Source organism: Staurois parvus, unplaced genomic scaffold (assembly GCF_062004578.1).
Source record: "Staurois parvus isolate SC_StPar_1 unplaced genomic scaffold, SC_StPar_1.0 ptg000832l, whole genome shotgun sequence".
Classification (NCBI taxonomy): domain Eukaryota; kingdom Metazoa; phylum Chordata; class Amphibia; order Anura; family Ranidae; genus Staurois; species Staurois parvus.
The window spans coordinates 4,848,250-4,869,707 of record NW_028318628.1 but is presented as its reverse complement, the minus strand read 5'-3'; the positions used below and the strand labels follow the sequence as shown (position 1 = coordinate 4,869,707).

The window sequence follows — 21,458 nt, the reverse complement described above, 5'->3', positions numbered from 1 at the left end:
GGGGTCATCTGTCAATACCAAGAGGAGGCAGGAGGGCATTTGTCATTACCAGAAAGGGGGTCGTTACATTTCCCTAATATCCTGCTCCTCTATATCACTGCAGCCTGGCCATGAGAGAGGTAACTGGGTGCTGTTTAATAATAAAAATGTAATTTAAAAACAAAAAGGTGTGATATCTGCAGTGGCACACTCTTTGATCAGCCCCCCACCAAGCCATGGACAGTACCCCCCTCCCACCCCTGAAGAGAACGAATGACCCATTTCTGCAAATCAGTATTCTTGGCCCTGGTTCTAGGCCATGGTGAGGAGAATTTTGGTGGTGGGACCCAGGCTCTGACCTGTAGGAACATCCAGAGAGAGTCTGGTGTAAAGGGTTCTTCTGATGGTCTGGTCAGTGAGTCCAGGAATTGCAGCGCATTCCTGTTCAAATTGCATGCGATTCTTTGCAGTGCGATTTGAGCACATTCATTTTAATTGGGCTCAAATCACACCACAAAGGTATTGGTAATTGGTACTGGTGAGTACTTGAGTATTCGTAGCTGTACTCACTGATTAAAAAGCGGTATTGGTGCAACCCTAATATGTATGTGTATATGTGTATATGTACAGTCATGGCCGAAATTGTTGGCACCCTTGATATTTTTCCTGAAAATCAAGTATTTCACACAAAAAAGGTATTGCATTAACACATGTTTTGCTATACACATGTTTATTCCCTTTGTATGTATTGGAACAAATATAAAACAGAGGCAGAAAAGCAAATATGACATAATGTCACACAAAACCCCAAAAATGGGCTGGACAAAAGTATTGGCACCCTTAACTTAATATTTGGTTGCACACCCTTTGGAAAACATAACTGAAATCAGTCGCTTCCTATAACCATCAATAAGCTTCTGACACCTCTCACCCGGAATTTTGGACCACTCTTCCTTTGCAAACAGCTCCAGGTCTCTCTTATTGGAAGGACACCTTTTCCCAACAGCAATTTTAAGATCTCTCCACAGGTGTTCAATGGGATTTAGATCTGGGCTCATTGCTGGCCACTTCAGAACTCTCCAGCGCTTCTTTGCCATCCATTTCTGAGTGCTTTTTGACGTATGTTTGGGGTCATTGTCCTGCTGGAAGACCCAGGATCTTGGACGCAAACCCAGCTTTCTGACACTGGGCCCTACAGTGCGACCCAAAATCCTTTGGTAATCCTCAGATTTCATGATGCCTTGCACACAGTCAAGGCACCCAGTGCCAGAGGCAGCAAAACAACCCCAAAACATCATTGAACCTCCACCATATTTTACCGTAGGTACTGTGTTTTGTTCTTTGTAGGCCTCATTCCGTTTTCGGTAAACAGTAGAATGATGTGCTTTACCGAAAAGCTCTATCTTGGTCTCATCTGTCCACAAGACGTTTTCCCAGAAGGCTTTTGGCTTACTCAAGTACATTTTGGCAAACTGTAGTCTTGCTTTTTTATGTCTCTGTGTCAGCAGTGGGGTCCTCCTGGGTCTCCTGCCATAGCGTTTCATTTCATTTAAATGTCGACGGATAGTTCGCGCTGACACTGATGCTCCCTGAGCCTGCAGGACAGCTTGAATGTCTTTGGAACATGTTTGGGGCTGCTTATCCACCATCCGGACTATTCTGCGTTGCAATCTTTCATCAATTTTCCTCATCCGTCCACGACCAGGGAGATTAGCTACAGTGCCATGGGTTGCAAACTTCTTGATAATGTTGCGCACTGTGGACAAAGGCAAATCTAGTTCTCTGGAGATGGACTTGTAACCTTGAGATTGTTGATATTTTGCCACAATTTTGGTTCTCAGGTCCTCAGACAGTTCTCGTCTCCTCTTTCTGTTGTCCATGCTTAGTGTGGCACAGACAGACACACAATGCAAAGGTTAAGTGAACGTCTCTCCTTTTTATCTGCTTTCAGGTGTGATTTCTATATTGCCCACACCTGTTACTTGCCCCAGGTGAGTTTACAGGAGCATCACATGCTTGTAACATTCTTATTTATCCGCAGTTGTGAAAGGGTGCCAATACTTTTGTCCAGCCCATTTTTGGAGGTTTGTGTGACATTATGTCGAATTTGCTTTCTTTCCTCCCTTTTTTTGTTTTGTCCCAATACACACAAAGGGAATAAACATGTGTATAGCAAAACATGTGTTAATGCAATACGTTTCGTGAGAAATACATGATTTCCTGGAGAAATATCAAGGGTGCCAACAATTTCGGCCATGACTGTATGTATGTATATATATATATATATTTATATACATATACAGGTAGGTCCACATATATTTGGACACAGGCAGAATTTTAGTTTTTTTTCAGGTATATACCAAAACATATTCAAGCTATAGTTATATAATGGATATGGGCGGAATGTGCACACTCTCAGGTTTAATTTGAGGGTATGTATATCCAAATTGGAGGAAGGGTTTAGGAATTACAGCTCTTAAGAGTAGCCATCCCCTCTTTTTCAAGGGACCAAAAGTAATTGGACAAATGAATATAATCATAAATAAAATGATCATTTTAATATTTTGGTTGAGAATTCTTTACTGACAATGACTGCCTGAAGTCTGGAACCCATGGACATTACCAATGACTGGGTTTCCTCACTTCTGATGCTTTGCCAGGCTCTAACTGCAGCTGTCTTCAGTTCTTTGTTTGTGGCTCTTTCTGCCTTTAGTTTTGCCTTTAACAAGTTAAATGCATGCTCAATTCGGTTGAGATCGGGTGATTGACTCGGCCATTGCAGAATATTCCACTTCTTTTCCTTCAAAAGCTCCTGGGTTGCTTTTGCAGTGTGTTTTGCATCATTGTCCATCTGTACTGTGAAGCACCATCCAATCATTTTTGCTGCATTTGGCTGAATCTGGGCTGGCAGTATATCTCTAAACACTGCAGAATTCATCTGGCTTCTTCTGGCTTCTGTCACATCATCAATAAACACCAATGACCCAGTGCCACTGGAAGCCATGCATGCCCATGCCATCACACTGCCTCCATCATGTTTTACAGATGACGTTGTGTGCTTTGCATCATGAGCTGTTCCAAGCCTTCTCCACACTTTTTTCTTCCCATCATTCTGGTACAGATTAATCTTAGTTTCATCCATCCAAGGAATGCTTTTCCAGAACTGGTCTGGCTTTTTTGATGTTTTTTGGCAAAGTCAGGCTTATGAATGGTTTGCACCTTGTTTTGAATCCTCTGTATTTGCTCTCGTGAAGTCTTCTCTTGTTTGTAGACTTTGACAATGATACGCCCACCTCCTGGAGAGTGTCCTTCACTTGTCTGAATGTTGTAAATGGGTTTTTCTTTACCATAGACAGGATTCTGTGATTATCCACCAATGTTGTCTTCTGTGGATGTCCATGCCTTTTCATGTTGCTGAGCTCACCAGTGAGTTCTTCTTTCCTCAGAATGTACCAAACTGTTGATTTGACCACTCTTAATGTTGCTAATATCTCTCTGATGGATTTGTTTTGCTTTTCAAGCCTTACAATGGCGTGTTTCACTTGCATGGACAGCTCCTTTGAAATTATAATGTAGGTTCACAGCAATAGATTCCAAATGCAAATACCACACTTAGAATCAACTCCAGAAATTTGACCTGCTTAATTGATGAAGAAATAATGGAGTAGCCCACACCTGGCCATGAAACAGCTTGTGATTCAGTTGTCCAATTACTTTTGGTCCCTTGAAAAAAGGGGGATGGATACTCTTAAGAGCTGTAATTCCTAAACCCTTCCTCCAATTTGGATGTACATACCCTCAAACTAAACCTGAGAGTGTGCACTTTGTCTCTAGGGTTGGTGTCACCTGGTGCGGTGAAGATATGTATCCCCTGAAACAACTACGCATGTGCTGGTTTCAGGCCGAAGAAGCCAATCTCCGACTTTAGCACAGAGCTGCCACATTTAACCCCTTACAGGCTGCAAACTGCTGAAGTTGATCCCGCGGATCACTATGGGTTGCAAGATCAGTTAACCCCATATAGGTTGAATCTATACGGGGTTAACTGACCTTGCAACCCATAGTGATCTGCGGGATCACCTTCAGCAGTTTGTAAGGGGTTAACTGTGGCAGCTCTGTGCAAAAGTCAGAGATCGGCAATCGGGTTCTTCGGCCTGAAACCAGCACATGCGCAGTTGCTTCAGGGGACACATATCTTCATGGGTCCGGGATACTCATTTTACCGCTACACCGTGGGCAGCTGTCACTGTGCTGGGAATCCGGGATCAGCCCAATAACTGGCCAGGACCTTCACAGAGCCCAGAAGCTCTGCTGGCATCCTGCTCCTGCACCCCCTGTGATGGTGTCACCTGGTACGGCCCGCACACCACGCACCCCCCTAGGGATGCCACTGCTTTCAGCCCATATCCATTATTTAACTATAACTTGAATGTATTTGATAAATACCTGAACAAAAAAAAAAATTGAGCCTGTGTCCAAATATATATGGACATAACTGTATTTCCTGGTTCTCTATAAGGTATGAAAGGCTGCTCCATAAGCACATATTGACCTAACTTTGTGTTTGGGCATATCCTTGTGGGAAGAGCAAACCCTGCTCGGTGGTGGAAGAGAGGTGACATGGCTTCAATTTTTATATATAATGATTATTTTATAATGATTTTATATTGTGTAACATAAGGGATGTACACAGTACTTTAGACATTAGTAATACATTTGGAATTGTTAAGAGATACTTGAATTCCAGAAAAGTCATTACATATAAAACATGGCTCGGAATTTAATGTTGGATATCGGTTGTTAACTGCTCCTTGGTGTTATGTGCAATATCTCTGTGGGTATACTCCTTCACCCTGTATTTCTTTATGTCGAACAATGTTGCCATGATATAGAATACCCTGTGATACATTGTTCATATGGAGCTGTTTAATGTTTCTTCTCATATGTTCTGTATCGCATTGTTGAAAACCTGGACTACTAAATAAAGAATAATATTAAAAAAAGTCATTCCTACATGCTATAGTGTTTGTAAAGTCATACATATGTTATGTTGGTTTTCCAGTACGGCAATACTCCTTTACATTTGGCTGCATCCTTAAAATCTGCTGGCAATGCTGCTAACATCTGCCAGGTTTTACTGGAAAAAAGTGCAAATCCTACAATACAAAACCAGGTAAGAATTCATCCTGTAGTAAGAGAAGAGTTGTCACTTGTGCCCCTTAAATTGTATAGGTAAAGTAGATGTAAACCCAATAATTAAAATCTCAAATAAGGTTTACTATGTTATGTCACTTTCTTTAAATCAAAATCTTACATTAAAATCATACCTGGTGATCCTGCCATAAAGGTCTTTGTTCAAGGACTTCCTGATAAACAATGCTTTCTCCTTGTCTACCAATTGTGCTCCTGTGTTGTCACCCAGTAACATGAGCATCCAATGGAGACTTCAAAGCAGTGGTCAACTTTTGTGATGTAGGGGGGCTCAACAGTGTTCCTTGGGGGCTGCACACCAAAGGGCTACACAAAAATTCAGTGAATATTAACTCATATCAGAAACAGTGGACACTAAACAGGATATGACCAAAGCTGTGGGCATGACACAAGAGATGATCATGCTGCAGAACAGGGTTAGAGACTTCAGGTAAGCTACAGGACTTGGTCAGAGAGTATGGGTATGCTACAAGAACATGGTCAAGGACTGCAAGCATATCATAGGAGTTGTTGGAGACCAGGACCATGCTTCAGGAGTCATAGACTGGAGACACAGTAATGCCTGCAGGAGCCCTGAGGGCCACACAGTGCCAAAGGGCTACATACAGCCCCTGGTCGGGCACCAGGACTTTAAATTGTTTGAGAAACCCACACTATAGGTTTGTAATGTGTTCCCATTAACCTAGCATATCTAAAAATAATTTTTAAAGTATTTGTTCTTGCCAGTTGTTTCTTTTGAGCAGGATTACACATAGAACACTAAATTCAACTTCCATTGCTTAGAATAAATATCTATATGTGCAGCTAAGGGACAGTGAGGGAGTTTCTTTTTCAGTGAAATAACATACAATGTTATTGAGATGCCTTGAGATCTTTAACTCTTTGTTAGGACAGACAACCCTGCACATCTAGTTTACAACTGATAATGAAAATCTACTAGCATACTACTAACTAATAATTGCAACCATAACTTGCCAGGCCCTTCCTTCACATTACATAGAATACGAGAGCTGAATACATTTTTTTCAGCAAGTAAAAAGTGAAGCAGCAATTCTTAATTATTTTTTTTAAACTATGCCATGTGAATGGAAAATTTTAACAAATTAGAAGAGATGTGTTATACCAATTGTTGCTGCAAAAATGGAAATACACTTTAAGTGTTCATTTCATCACAGAATCCAAAGGCATATTCCAGTGTTGTCACCATCTGGAAACCCACCCTGTATGATAGCAGGGTGAATGATAAAAAAATCTAACTGTGTATGGCCAGATTAAATGTCAATCATATAGGGTTTATGTCTACTTTAAGTAGACAAACATGTGGTTATGAAGTTTGCAAATATCCCTGCCTTGTTCTGTTTTGTGTAATGATTAATCCTTGGATATGAACTACAAAAACTCTAACATAATTAGTTTGTGTGGAGTGACACATACTGTATCTGTACCCCCTTATGGACACTTTATAAAGGAAAGTTAACTAATGAACATTCATCATTTAAGAGTAATACACCTACCCCTTCCTTCCAAGCCACTCCCCTACGCGTTACGCCACAGGGTCACATTGCTTCCTCAGGGGGATATCCCCCGCTGAGTGGAGGAGAAGGAGTTAGAAGAAGGAACTTAATCAACAGTGAAGGAAAATCTTGGTAGAAGTCATATCCTTACTATATGTCCACCTGAAGGATGCAAGCCATTTTTGAACAAACTTAGTTGTGAGGTCAAAAATTCCAGGTGAGAGCACAGCTGGTATCACTGATGGTGGAGGTGCACTATATATGAAAAAAGAAGATTTTTGATGGCATAGGTTTTTTCGGGTTGGAAGGACTATGCATTAGAGATGGGCTGTATTTGTTCATAGTTATTGTGAATACTGTTTGCAATATTTTTTCACTATTTAATTCACATTGGGAATAATTTTCATGTCACTATTTTTATTTAAAAAAAAGTGTGGCACTGTATTTTGTATTTGAATAGGACTGGGATTAAAAAAAAATAAAAAAACATGAATATAAGTTATACGTTTCTAAAACTAAATTATTTTGTATATTTCTCATTTTAAAAAATATATAATTGCTCATTAAAGTGGAGTCCCAACCCAAAGTGGAAGCTCCACTTATATGGCTCCTACTCCCCCCCCCTTTACTGCCACATTTGACACCTTTTGGAGGAAGGGGGGAGAGGGTACCTGGTTTTGAGCCGGAAGTTCGGGCCCCCCTGCAGCCCTCTTGGACATTTCACAGGTCCCAGAGGACTGCAGCCCGTTCACAAAGCGCAGCATGCTTTGCGCACGTGTAGTAGGAAACCGACTGTGAAGCCGCAAAGCTTCACTACCAGTTTTCCTTAATCAAGATGGCGGCACCAGCACCTACAGCTGATTGAAAAAACAACTCGGGGTGAGGACACCGCTGGATCCCAGGACAGGTAAGTGACCGGATATTAAAAGTCAGCAGCTATAGTATTTGTAGCTGCTGACTTTTATTTTTTTTTGTTTGGCGGGGAGAGCCGGGGGCCGGAACTCCGCTTTAATAGTTATAGGTGTCAACTTTCAAGTTTATATATTGTATTAAATGCTAAAGAACTGGGTGTTTCCTCACATTATTGTCTACATTGAAAACAATTGATTTTCACTGTGTGAATGTTCTTGACAGGACAAAGAGAATTTTGTATTCACCATTCTGAGGAGAGCAACCACCAAGGACTTAGAATCTCTGATCACACTCGCTCTGCAATACCAGACTGACCTGCTGAGCAGGAACTCAGTGAGTATTATTGACAGCAGCATGATTTTTTTCTAAGTCAATTAAACAGTACAAAGCTCTTGCCAAAGAGGAACTATGGAAAGACCATGATGCAAGGCCCATACCTAACGCATTTAAACATACAAACAAGAGAATTGTAGTAATGGATGCAGTTTGCTTGGAAAAGCCATACCTTTGTCATCCTTTCAGTCTGCCATAGCTTTTAGCACAGGGGATATTTTTTTTTTCGATGGAGAACTAGAACAGTTATGTCTCTTTCCTATAATTATAATGAAGTATAATCTCAAAGTGCAACGCTATCCCAAAATTTCAACAAAATTGCAAAACTAATTACCAGATCCACAACAGTAATATAGTATTATAGTGAAGCCACATAAAATACCATTAGGCAAAAAAAAATTTAATGCCAGCAATGTGTACATGCCCAAAAAGTATTCCTAATTATGTAAACAAAACAAACTTCTGTGTATAAACAAATTGTCCTAGGTATCCTGTTATTTTTTTCTTCTGTGACCAACCTGTGTATTTAACCACTTGCAATCCAGAGGATTTACCCTCCTTCCTGACCAGGCCATTTTTTGCGATGTGCGCTGCATTACTTTACCTGACAATTGCGCGGTCATGCAACGCTGCGGTTTTTGTTTTTTGCACTATAAACAAAAAAAGACTTACAATTTTGAATAAAAAACAATATTTTTGACTTTTTGCTATAAAACATATTAATAAAAAAATTTAAAAAATCAAATTTCGCCATAAATTTAGGCAAAAATGTATTCTGCTACATGTCTTTGCTATCAAAAATCCCAATACGTGTAAATTAGTTTGCATGAAAGTTATAGCATCTACAAGTGGCAGTATATATACTGGAATTTATTTTTATTTTTATACTAGTAATGGCGGCGATCAGCGACTTATAGCAGGACTGCGGCAGGCATTTTGACACTGAGTGGGAACTGACTAACTGCCACTGAGATCCCTAGTGACACTAAAACAGTGATCAGTGCTAATGAAAAGCACTGACACTGTACTAATGACACTGGGCAGGAAGGGGTTAACTTTTGGGCAATCAAAGGGTTAACTGTGTGCTGTGTGTGTCTTACTAGAGAGGCATGCTGTGCAGAGAGATACAACACAGCATGTCCATGCTGACAGGGGAGAGACCTGTGTTGTTTACACACAGGTCTCTCCACTGTCAGCTTTGCACAATGATCACCGAGTGCCCGGCTGGGTCCCGGTGATTGCCATCCCTAGCCGCCAATAGTGGCGCAATTAGGGCAGCACGCACGCCCCCTAACAGGAGATGCAAATCACACACACACACACACACACACATATATATATATATATGTGCTTTTGCACAGCCCTGCTGCCATATAGCAGCACTTCTGCTATAGGGCAGCGGGCAAGTGGTTAAACAAACAAGTCTATCCACCAGTGAATGATTTCTTGGTGCAAGCCGATTACTTCCAGTTCACAGTGATCCGCTTCACCAAGAAATGCACTCCACACTCTTTCTTGAGAGGTATGCAAGCTCAAGCAATCTCAGACTGCAGTCCTCCACTGCCTGTGTGCGGGGCCACCCAGGACTCCATAGAGGATAAGCTACGATCAGAAGGAAAAACTCTTACACAGTATAATATAGTAAAAGAATATAATTTATTGAAACCAAGCAAAACAACAACAATCTGTCTGGTAAGACTAACAGCAGGTCCAGATTACTATCTGTCATCTGTACTAGCCGACTGCTCTGTATCCAGACTCCCCCTCAATGTGAGATCCTCTTGACAAAATAGCCATAGTGACGAAATGCGTTGAGGCAGAGCAACAGTGTGGGCAGGATCCTCTACGAATAAGCCCAATGTGGGTGAAATATGTCAGAGAGGCATGACCAGTTGCCTGGGATCTGAACTGAAGCCTGTCTTTCATTTACCTTATATACAGTGCATGTACCTGCATGTCATATTCACTATAATAGTGTTGTGGATTTGAAAATTGGTTTTGCATTTTGGATGAAATTTTGGGATAGTGTTGCACTATGAGGTTTTACTTCATTATACAGTATATATTCATGTGGGCATCAATTGTTAAGTATAGCAGCTTGACTTATTTATTTATTTATTTATTTATTTCACTTGATTTTCACCATTTTAGTGCAGAGTGGACTGAATATATACTGTATGTCTCTTTCCTCTCAATCACAAATCCCCAAGCCAAACAGAAATTTTTAAAGTATGTAATGGATGACAGAAGGAAGATAATGCACAAAGGGGTTGATTTACAGTACAAAAACTGGAGAGTGCAAAATCTGGTGAGAAACCAATAAGCTTCCCTTTTTTTTCGTCAAAGCTTACTTGAAGAAACTGAAGTTAGAAGCTGATTGGCTACCATATAGAGCTGCACCAGATTCTGATCACTCCAGTTTTAACAAATCAGCTGCAAAGCGTTGACCATTTCTTACTATTCTAAATCAGGGAATGGGATCAAATTTGTACTGTCCATAATATAAAATGTATCTCCAGGGCCAGATTTGGATCAACAGCAAACCCGGAATATAAAGTACCCCCAACAATATCTGCTTGTTTCCAAATGTTTATTGTTCCACCAGATGAATGCTGTTTCTGAATAACAACTAATGCCAACTCTATAGTTTGATAACAAGTAGAGACTCTGCACAGGTTATAGTCAGTTCTGTTGTTTACTAGAAATTGACTACTTACAACATAACTGTGAGGCTCACACGGATTCTCAATACTTCATATAACACCAACACACAGGACTTCTGAAAAAAATTGGCAGACTGATAGTTTAAACATTACAGGTCTGGGCATATTTATAGGAACTTTAGACAATTAGTCTAATGGGTTAAAAATACTAAACACAAGACACTCACTTAGATGACTTTAATGTGCACTCACCGGCCACTTTATTAGGTGAACCTGTTCAATTGCTTGGCAACACAAATTGCTAAACAGTCAATCACATGGCAGCATCTCAATGCATTTAGGCATGTAGATGTGGTGAAGACGACCTGCTGAAGTTAACATCCAGCATCAGAATGGGGAAGAAAGGGGATTTAAGTGACTCTCAATGTGGCATGGTTGTTGGTGCCAGACGGGCTGGTCTGAGTATTTCAAAAACTGCTGATCTACTGAGATTTTCATGCACAACCATCTCTAGAGAATGGTCCAAAAAAAATGAAATATCCAGTGAGCGGCAGTTGTGTGGAAGAAAATGCCTTGTTGATGTTGGAGGTCAGAGGAGAATGGGCAGACTGGTTGCTACCACATTCAGATGGTAGGGTCAGAATTTGGCGTAAACAACATGAAAGCATGGATCCATCCTGCCTTGTATCAATGGTTCAGGCTGGTGGTGGTGTAATGGTGTGGGGGATATTTTCTTGGCACAAGCGAGGTGTACCTAATAAAGTCTCCGGTAAGTGTATAATTTTAGTTAGTGGAAATAAAAGTAGGAATGTTTTTAGAACCAATGAGAAATGGTCAGTTTTTATCCGTACCAAAAATACAATACCATTCTCACCCAGAACCAAAATAAGCACATCAGTTAACATTGTATACAAAGGCATCCCTAGGGGTGGTGTCACCCGATGCAGTCACACATGGTGTCACCCCTCCAGAGAGGAAGGAGCGGTGTCGGTGTAGTGGTAAAATGAGTATCCCGTGAAGATATGTATCCCCTGAAGTAACTGCGCATGTGCCAATTTCAGGCCGAAGAAGCCAATCTCCGACTTTAGCACAGAGCTGCCACAGTTAACAACTTACAGGCTGCACTCTGCTGAAGCTGATCCCGTGGATCACTATGGGTTGCAAGATCAGTTAACACTGTATAGGTTGAACCTATATGGGGTTAACTGATCTTGCAACTCATGGTGATCCGCGGGATCAGCTTCAGCAGTGTGCAGCCTGTAAGGGATTAACTGTGGCAGCTCTGTGCTAAAGTTGGAGATTGGCGATCAGCTCCTTTGGCCTGAAACCGGCACATGCGCAGTTGCTTCAGGGGATACATATCTTCACGGGTCCGGGATACTCATTTTACCGATACACCGGGGGCAGCTGTCACTGTGCCAGGAATCCGGGATCACCCCAATAACTGGCCAGGACCTTCACAGAACCCAGAAGCTCTGCTGGCATCCTGCTCCTGCACCCCTTGTGATGGTGTCACCCAGTGCGGCCCACACCCCCTGCACCCCCCTAGGGACGCCACTGATTGCATATCTACAGTTTTTCTTGTAGCTTGATTTTTCTAGCCAGTTGTCTGCATTTGTTGTCAGGGTGGGGGTAAAATTTGCATGGGTTTTGTTCTTGTCACAGTAAGTAAAGACTTTTTCTTTCTAAGGTTATAATTGGCTTTACTTTTTAGGATGGTCTCACGGCTCTTGATGAAGCACGGAAAATAAAAGCCCCACTTAGGGTTATAAGACTGATCCAAAACCAAACCCAGGTATGTGACATATAATCAAACAAACAAGGTCAGCTCACTCACCCTGCTTTAATTCTTTCAGCATCTTCTCTGGGATTGCACATAAAAGTGGTTGCAAACCTCTGAAATGAAAATAAATAACATTTCTATAGTGTGTACTTGCCTCAATCCAAAGCACTTACTGTGATTGGTCTACTGTCTTGTTCCTCTGCTATCTGCATGAGTCACTTCTGACAGGTTATGCCAATTCCACGGGATCCAGGGGGATAGGGGATGGGGGCTCCTGCACACAGCCTGTGGTTGAAAGCCTCAGCTGTACATGCTTTCCTATGAGACTGTGTAGAGCTCTCTGCTTTATGTTGTGCAATTCGTGACATTGGATCCCCACTCCCTGCCTTCAGAAATTATGCATAAACTGTACATTTCAAAAGGCTGTGGAAAGGAGATGGCTACAGATAAACAGGTACAACTTGTGTAGGAGGATTTGTTTATTTTCTGCACATCACCTGAATCTAGCAACTTCAGTGGGTATATGTATGGATTTACAACCACTTGAAAGATTCATCTGAATCTTCACATCCAAAGTAGGATAAATATCATGAATAAAGTATGATGGATAGAGGAGGGAAGAGTTAAACCCCTTTCAGGTTTTTTTTCTGTCTGTACTTATTGAACAGGTTTCTCTTCACTTCCACAACAGAAAGCAACAGGATATCTCAGAAAATCTCCCTCTTGTTGCAATAATAACTTACAATTTGGATTTTGATTCATTTTCTGTATTTTTAAAGTATAAATAAAGGCAAAACTTTTTCAAGTTTTTGATAGAGTGGATATGGATTAGAACACCTGTCAGGTATTTATTGTGGTCTGTGTCCCCTTTACAGAAATTCACTCTCTCCATTTGTCCTGTTTCCCATTCTCATTGAAAGTGAAAATAAAAGAAAATCCCAAATTTTGGGCTGTCCCCATAATAGTAATAGCAGGGAAATTTTCCAATCGGCACACTAGTTCTGGGGACCTGGGGGTCCTCAAGGAATTCCCTTAATTTGCAGAGATTTCCTGGGACAGGAAGTGAAGGGAAACCTCTGCAATGGAACACAGATGACGAATAAAATAAACTGACAGGGGTTATAACCCTTCCTCACTCTATCCAAAATGGAAAAAAGTTTTGCCTATAGTTCCACTTTAACAATGACCACATGACACAAATAGAGGGGTGAAACATCCCAATGTGGACACAGGCTGCAATAAAGGTTTGCCTAACCTTTCTCTATTCTCGGCAGACCAAAAACATGCCTTTACATACATGATAAAGCTGAAATCTATAAAGCTGTTTTTTGCATAAAAATATTGATTCAGTTTGGACCAGTGTAAGTAGGTATATTCTTTACCTGGACAATCTTTGTGGAAACAGAGCATCACCGTAGAAGCCATCGGCTGCTACAATGATCCCCCTGTTTTCTGGATCCCATGTCCAGTGCCCTGCATATTAACCACAGGAGGTCACTTGCTTGGCACAGACACCATTCAGAGAACGCTTTGCATTTTCCTAATGAATGCAAAGTGTTCTCTAATTGGATAGGGTGGAGAAGAAGGGCAGGGACATCACGATCTATATCTCATGCAAACAGAGAACACTTTGTATTCATTAAGAGAAAAACAAGGCATTCGCTAAATGGTCCCCATGCCTAGTTTTAGATGTCTCACCTTCAACCTGGGAATCACAGGGGAACATTTGGGCAGAAAGAAAGAAAATGATGTGCAAGTAACATGAGGCACCTGCTGTTTGGCCAACAATACATATTCATATTTTTTATTTGGAGGCAGGTTCACATTTAATATTACACTATTAAATGTGGTAATATGGAAATACAGTTGCAAGAAAAAGTATGTGAACCCCTTGGGATTACGTGGAGTTTTGCTTGAATTGGGCATAAAATGTGCTCTGAACGTCATCTAAGTCACAACAATAGAAGAACACAGTCTGCTGAACATAATACTACACAAACATTAGATGTTGCCATGGTTTAATTGCACATAACATGTAAACATTCACAGTGCAGGGAGGAAAAAGTATGTGAGGCCCTAGCTTAATGACTTCTCCCAGAGCTAATTGGAGCCAGGAGTGAGCCAACCTTGACTCCAATCAGTGTGATGATATTGGATGTGTTGCTGACAGCTGTCCTGCCCTTAAAAAACACACACCTGTTTTGGGTTTACTGGTTTCAAGAAGCACTGTCTGATGTGAACCATGCCTCGCAGAAAAGAGCTCTCAGAAGACCTACGATCAAGAATTGTTGACTTGCATGAAGCTGGAAAGGGTTACAAAAGTATCTCCAAAAGCCTTGATGTTCATGTGTCCACGGTAAGACAGACTGTCTACAAATGGAGAAAGTTTAGCACTGTTGCTACTCTCCCTAGGCGTGGTCGTCCTGTAAAAATGACTGCAAGAGCACAGCGCAGAATGCTGCATGAGGTAAAGAAGAATCCCAGAGTGTCAGCTAAAGACCTACAGAAATCTCTGGCACATGCTAACATTTTTGTTGACACATCTACAATAAGGAAAACATTAAACAAGAATGGAGTACATGGGAGGACACCACGGAGGAAGCCATTGCTGTCCAAAAAGAATATTGCAGCACGTTTGAAGTTTGCAAAAGAGCACCTGGATGTTCCACAGCACTACTGGCAAAATATACTGTGGACAGATGAAACCAAGATTGAGTTGTTTGGGAAGAACACACAACACTATGTGTGGAGAAAAAAAGGCACAGCACACCAACATCAAAACCTCATCCCCACTGTGAAACATGGCGGAGGGAGCATCATGGTTTGGGGCTGCTTTGCTGCCTCATGGCCTGGACGGATTGTTGTCATTGATGGGAAAATGAATTCCAGAGTTTATCAAGACATTTTGCAGGAAAACGTACGACCATCTGTCCGCCAACTGAAGCTCTGCAGAGGATGGGTGATGCAACAGGACAATGACCCAAAGCATACAAGTAATTCAACAAAACAATGGCTGCAAAAGCACAGAATACACCTTCTGGAGTGGCCCAGTCAGAGTCCTGACCTCAACCCGATTGAAATGCTGTGGCATGACCTTAAGAGAGCGATTCACACCAGACATCCCAAGAATATTGCTACACTGAAACAGTTTTGTGAAGAGGAGTGGTCCAAAATGACTCCAGATCGTTGTGCAGGTCTGATCTGCAACTACAGGAAACGTTTGGTTGAGGTTATTGCTGCCAAAGGAGGGTCAACCAGTTATTAAGTCCAAAGGTTCACATACTTTTTCCTCCCTGCACTGTGAATGTTTACATGTTATGTGCAATTAAACCATGGCAACATCTAATGTTTGTGTAGTATTATGTTCAGCAGACTGTGTTCTTCTATTGTTGTGACTTAGATGACGTTCAGAGCACATTTTATGCCCAATTCATGCAAAACTCCACGTAATCCCAAAGGGTTCACATACTTTTTCTTGCAACTGTACATGAAAACATTCTATTCCTTATTTTTACATTAATTAGAATTGTCAGTAGTCATGGAAAGACAGCCACCCGGGTAATTGATTTTGACTGCAGTGGTTCAACAATCTTGCACCCATAGGTGAGTCACATGCTTGTTGGCTGTCTATAACTAGAAGGAATAGATAGGCAATATTAACAGTGTCTACCTGCACTTTTCTGCTGTTCCCCTATCCTCTGAATATCAGTGAATTCAGACACTTGGCTGAGCATTCATGTTTGTGTGAGTGCTGAACAACAAAAGTGCCAGAGGGTAGTTCTATTGTGTCTACATGTCCAATCAACCTTATGGTAAATTTAATTCTGATCTGTTTAGAGGCAGCAGATGGTGTTCTTGAATGAAAGACCTTTGCCTTTTCCTGTTATGGAGGCTGGTAATCAGTGTGGGAAGCCTAGGAAGAAGGTGAAGCTCTTTATCTGTGGGCATAGTGGAGTTGGAAAAACCACATTTGTCAACACACTAAAAGAGGTAAATGAAATATATACAAGCAGAATTCAAATTCCAGATCTTTACGTTATATAGTTGTGGCTGAATTGTCCTACACTGCTCTAGGACTGGGTTTTCTAGCTCAGTCCTTAATTACAAAACATCATACCTATCTATTCATTATCTTATCCCCCTTTTCATTTAACAGACTGGGCTATTTTCAAGATTACAGTATTATTTAAATGGACCTGAACCTCCTCCATCCACACAAGGGGTGTCCTGTTCACAGACTGATCTAAAGGGTGAGTGGCTACGCATTTTAACTTTTTACAATAAGATGGTGAGACATCAATAACAGTGAATCTTTTGTGGGTTCAAAATACAGTACAGTAGTTTTTGTCTCTGTTTTCTTTCTTCAGATGGTTCCTTGGTTATATGGGACTTTGCGGGGCAAATGGAGTACTGTTTTACTCATTCTCTACTTCTCAACACTAGTGGACCCAACACTATATATTGTGTGGTCTTCAGTCTCAAAGGGATTCAGAGTGACCTGCATGGAGCACAAAGACAAGCAATTGACCAGGTAAAAAAGTCCCACTGTCTTTATTATTTGTTCATTTTTTAATTAAAATTTTATTAGCAGACGACAAACAAAGGTTTACAGAGCTTATCCACTGTTATTTCTATGCTTTAGTAAATCAGGTTCACCATGTCACAGCTAGACTTAAAGTGGAATTGCACTGAAAAGTGGAAGCTCTGCTTATTTGCCTCCCCCCCCCCCCCACTGCGATATCTGGCACCTTTTGGGGGGGAGGGGGGAGCGAGTACCTGGTTTTGACAGGTATCCGCTCCCACTTCTGGCTCAGTTCATCACGGCAAAGTGAGCCAGAAGTTCGTTCCCGTCCTCCCTCCCGCAATCTCCTGGGAACCTTCACAGGTCTCAGGAGACTGCTGGACCAATTAGGAGGCGCAGTGTGACTCACGCATGCGCAAGCTGTCACAGCCTGGTGCCCACAGTTGAGACGCCGGCGCCGTGGAGGAGAGAAGGGGAGAAGGGATGGCGTGGGTGAGCACATCGCTGGTCTCTGGGACAGATAAGTGTGTGTTTATTAAATGTCAACAGCTACAGTTTTTGTAGCTCCTGACTTTTAGTAAACACAAAAATGGCTGAAACTCCGCTATAAGAAACCATAGTGGCATTCTTATTTAAATTGACATTTGGTGACTTTATCACCACCATACTTTTTTAATAAACTATTTAGATTAAAATGTAGAATTTTGTAGACTTTTGATATGATATCTTGTGATTTGATATCTTTTTTAATGTCTCCACAACTACAAAGGAAACAGGAATGCTGTGCGGTTCCAGTGCAATTCACTTGCAGTTCTGTTTAGTATCATTTTAACCCCATTCATTTTGAATTGGCTGAAATTGCACCACACCACACCGCACAAAAGTAGTGCATGAGCTACTTTATGAAAGGCACAACAATTGGATTGCATGCAATCTGGTGCGGCAACCACACAGAATTTGCCACCTGCGTTTGGGGTGTTGCTAAAGTTGCACTGACACCTGCAGCAGATCGCAAGAACAGTGTGATTGGAATGCAGCGCTGGAAGCTGCAGAGGAGCGGCTTTCCCGCACTGTATTGTAGTGTGAATGGTACCTAAAAGAACATCAATCACTTAAAGATCTTCTGCCCTAAAGTAGTCCCATCATGCCTCTGCCTTTGGGAGTCATGCTTGTAACTGTCAGTCTTGCAATGCCTCATGTAGTTTGCCAATAGCTGGAGGGCTGGCAGTTTGACACTGGTGCCCTATAGCAGGGGTGTCAAACTGGCGGCCCTCCAGCTGTTGCTAAACTACAAGTCCCATCATGCCCCTGCCTTTGGGAGTCATGCTTGTAATTGTCAATCTTGCAATGCCTCATGGGACTTGTAGTTTGGCAACAGCTGGAGGGCCACCAGTTTGACACCCGTGCCCTAAAGGATTGGAACAGGAAAGGCAAACACTGTACTTGGCTTAAGTCAGTGTTTCTCAACTCCAGTCCTCATGGACCCCCAACAGGTCATGTTTTCAGGATTTCCCTCAGATGAAACAGCTGTGGTAATTACTATGGCAGTGAAACTGATCAAATCACCTGTGCAAAATAATGGAAATCCTGAAAACATGACCTGTTGGGGGTCCATGAGGACTGGAGTTGAGAAACACTGGCTTAAGTAATGGAAGTTTTACTATAGTTTAGAAGAGTAAAGTTAAACTTGTTTCTCTGTGCTTACATCCCAATAGCCAATGCTGACATTAGGATGGAAGATGATACGGTTGCAATTGGAGTAGTAGAGAAATCGACTGCTTCTTGGGCCATAAGCTTGGGTAATACCTGGCTGTGAGAGTGATTCACACACCAGTGGAATTATCATTGTGATGTGCTTATTAGCTACAGTACGCTGTCATGCTCTTAAATTGTTCTAATTATTGTTGCATAAATATAGTTGCATGTTATGTTGAGATGCTCATGTTCACAAATTCAGCTACACTGCTGCCTATATGTCACTACCTAAAGGAATGTGTTGGATAAACTTCTCAATAAATGTACCTTTTTTATTATGGACACTTTTTTTAAATACCTTTGTGCATATGTTTTCTTAATATTGTCTATTAGATGATTTTCTGGCTGCGATTCCTGAGCTTAGCTCATAACCCTGGCTCCTTACCACATGTTATACTGATAGGAAGCCACTTGGATACCCTGCCCGAAGAAAACCGCATTCCGATAGGTAAGAAAAATGAGAACCTGTGACACCTTCAGCTCAATAAGTGCACCAAATGTTAAAAAATGTTTCTGATACTAGAGCACCCCCTTAAACCATAGCTAACTTTTACTTCCTCTAACAGTAAACTTTTGCTTTAAACCCAAACACTTAAGCTGAGCCTAAAAAGACTACTTGTCTGCATGCTTTTTTTTGCATGAATTATAAGTGTGGATGTTATTAATGACACCAAGTTTTGGTTGTTACAGCACCTCCATTAGGGTATACCCAGTTTTTTGTTACTTTATGTTAATATCAATACAGGAGTAAAGCATCCATGTGCAGAAGACACACTATAATTGTCATAGAAACAAACAAATTGTACAGAAGGAGTCCTAGGCAGTCACATATACAGAAATCATAGTAAATCTAACACCAAAAGACTAGACCCACATCATCAAGAGTCTTTTACCATCAGACTAGTAGTAATGCTTTTCTTCAACAATGACAGAGATAACTGCCACAAAGCAGCAAACACATAGCCTTCTTCAAATTGTACTTAAGGAGAAAAATAAACCCAAGCCACACCTACAGTCCTGGGCCTACCAAGGCATAAGAAGAATATAAAACAGATCACCTGGGTTGGGAAAAGGGATGGGTATCAGACCATAGGTCCACATAAAAGCAACGTATCCACAATAATGGGAAAAGGGAAATGAGAAAAAAGGGAGGTGCAGAGGAATAAGGGGAAGAAGGGGGAGAGAAAATCAAGGGCGGTGGGCATCCGTAAATCCCATGGAATAGATTACAACCATATAAATAGTCCTGAGGTTGGACTAGTCTCTAGTGAAGGCATTCCCAAACTCTGAGGACAAAGTATAGTCCACCCAGTAAAAACATGTTTTCTGAATTTTTCACTTTTGTGATTACGGGTAACAGCAAGGTTTTCCATGGTGTGTAAATTCTGAATTTTTGAGAATCACATAGCCAAAGAGGGTGAACATTGTTTCATACTAAGCAATATGGTAGTGTGACAAGAACACCCCTACCTGAAAAAAGAAGGTTACTAAATGATCATTTAGTAACCTTCTTTTTTCAGGTAGGGGAGTTCTTGTCACACTACCATATTGCTTAGTATGTACCTTTTGGGTTTATGGATCCACACTTATATAAGTGAGTCGGAGATATGCCAATGACACCAGATATTCGTGTCATTTTGGGTGGCTTGTTTTTGCTTTATTGTTTTGAACATTGTTTCAGTTTGAGCAGAATACATGCTTTTGTTGCATTGAATCAAAAGGGAGTTTTTGAATTGTTTTCTTGATAAGTGATTTAGATGAAGTAGGAAAGCAGCAGGGTAGTTCCCCAGTTCAACATCAGTAAGATTTTAAGTTTAGGCTTGTAGCCCACTCCAGAAACTTTTAAGAGTAGGACATTCCCAGAATATGTGTAGGAGTATACCAGTCTCCTTCCCACAGCACCAACAAACTGGAAGGACCTGTGGAAATTATTTGTGAAGGGTCGTGGGCACCCTGTACCATTGGGAGAGAGGTTTAAAGCCTAACTCATAAATCTTATTGGCCACAGATGAATTGTGGGCAAAGTAGATAATATTGTCATGTTGTGGGCAGCAAAGTGGCAAAATAGTTAGCACTTCCACCTGGCAGTACTAGGGTCGTTGGTTTGAATCCCAACCATGGCTCCACCTGCCTGGAGTTTGCATGTTCACGTTGTGCCTACGTAGGTTTCCTCCGGGTACTCCAGTTTCCTCCCAAAATCCAAAGACATGCTGGTAGGTTAATTGGATCCTGTCTGAAATAGTTAATTTTTTACTGTTTTTCAGTGCATTCTGGGCATTTTGGAAGGTCTCCTGATGTTATCTTTAAAAAACGCTTCTAAATGCAAACGCGCATAAACGCGGTATGCAAACGTGGCTAAACAGACTTTTTTTACCTACGTTTTCCAGCATTCAGTTTCCATCGTTCAGAAGTGTTTTCCAAATGTCCCGTGTACATGAGCCCTAAAGCTGCATGTAGTGCATAATGTAGTCCTGACAGTACACATTAAAATAAAACTGAAATGTCATGACCTTCCCCTAAAATTGGACTTGGACCCTTGTCCAGGCATGCAGTCTGGGTGGCAAAGAAAAGAAGGGTAGTGAGCGTGCCTCCCCCCTTTTTTGTACTAGACAAGGCCATGTACCTTTCAACATTGAGCAGGGTACCTTGCAAGGGGGTTGGCAGATCCTCCCCCTCTTGCTAGACACCCATGTCCCAATGTTAAGGGACAAGGGCCTCTTCCTCACATCTAATGCCTCAAGAAGAAGATCTTAAAGACGTGTGACATCCCAAATATAGGCTTCTTT

At 41.4% G+C, this 21,458-nt stretch overlaps 1 protein-coding gene across 1 annotated transcript in view; it reads left to right on the top strand.

Moving 5' to 3' along the window:
• LOC149443798 (death-associated protein kinase 1-like) overlaps nt 1–21,458 on the top strand; it is a 54,437-nt gene that overhangs the window by 10,092 nt on the left and 22,887 nt on the right. Inside the window, exons 5-11 of the mRNA XM_089655330.1 lie at nt 5,042–5,152; nt 7,839–7,949; nt 12,327–12,407; nt 16,233–16,385; nt 16,552–16,645; nt 16,763–16,926; nt 19,006–19,120. Coding sequence (XP_089511456.1) covers nt 5,042–5,152; nt 7,839–7,949; nt 12,327–12,407; nt 16,233–16,385; nt 16,552–16,645; nt 16,763–16,926; nt 19,006–19,120 — 829 coding nt within the window. The remainder of the gene's footprint in view (nt 1–5,041; nt 5,153–7,838; nt 7,950–12,326; nt 12,408–16,232; nt 16,386–16,551; nt 16,646–16,762; nt 16,927–19,005; nt 19,121–21,458) is intronic.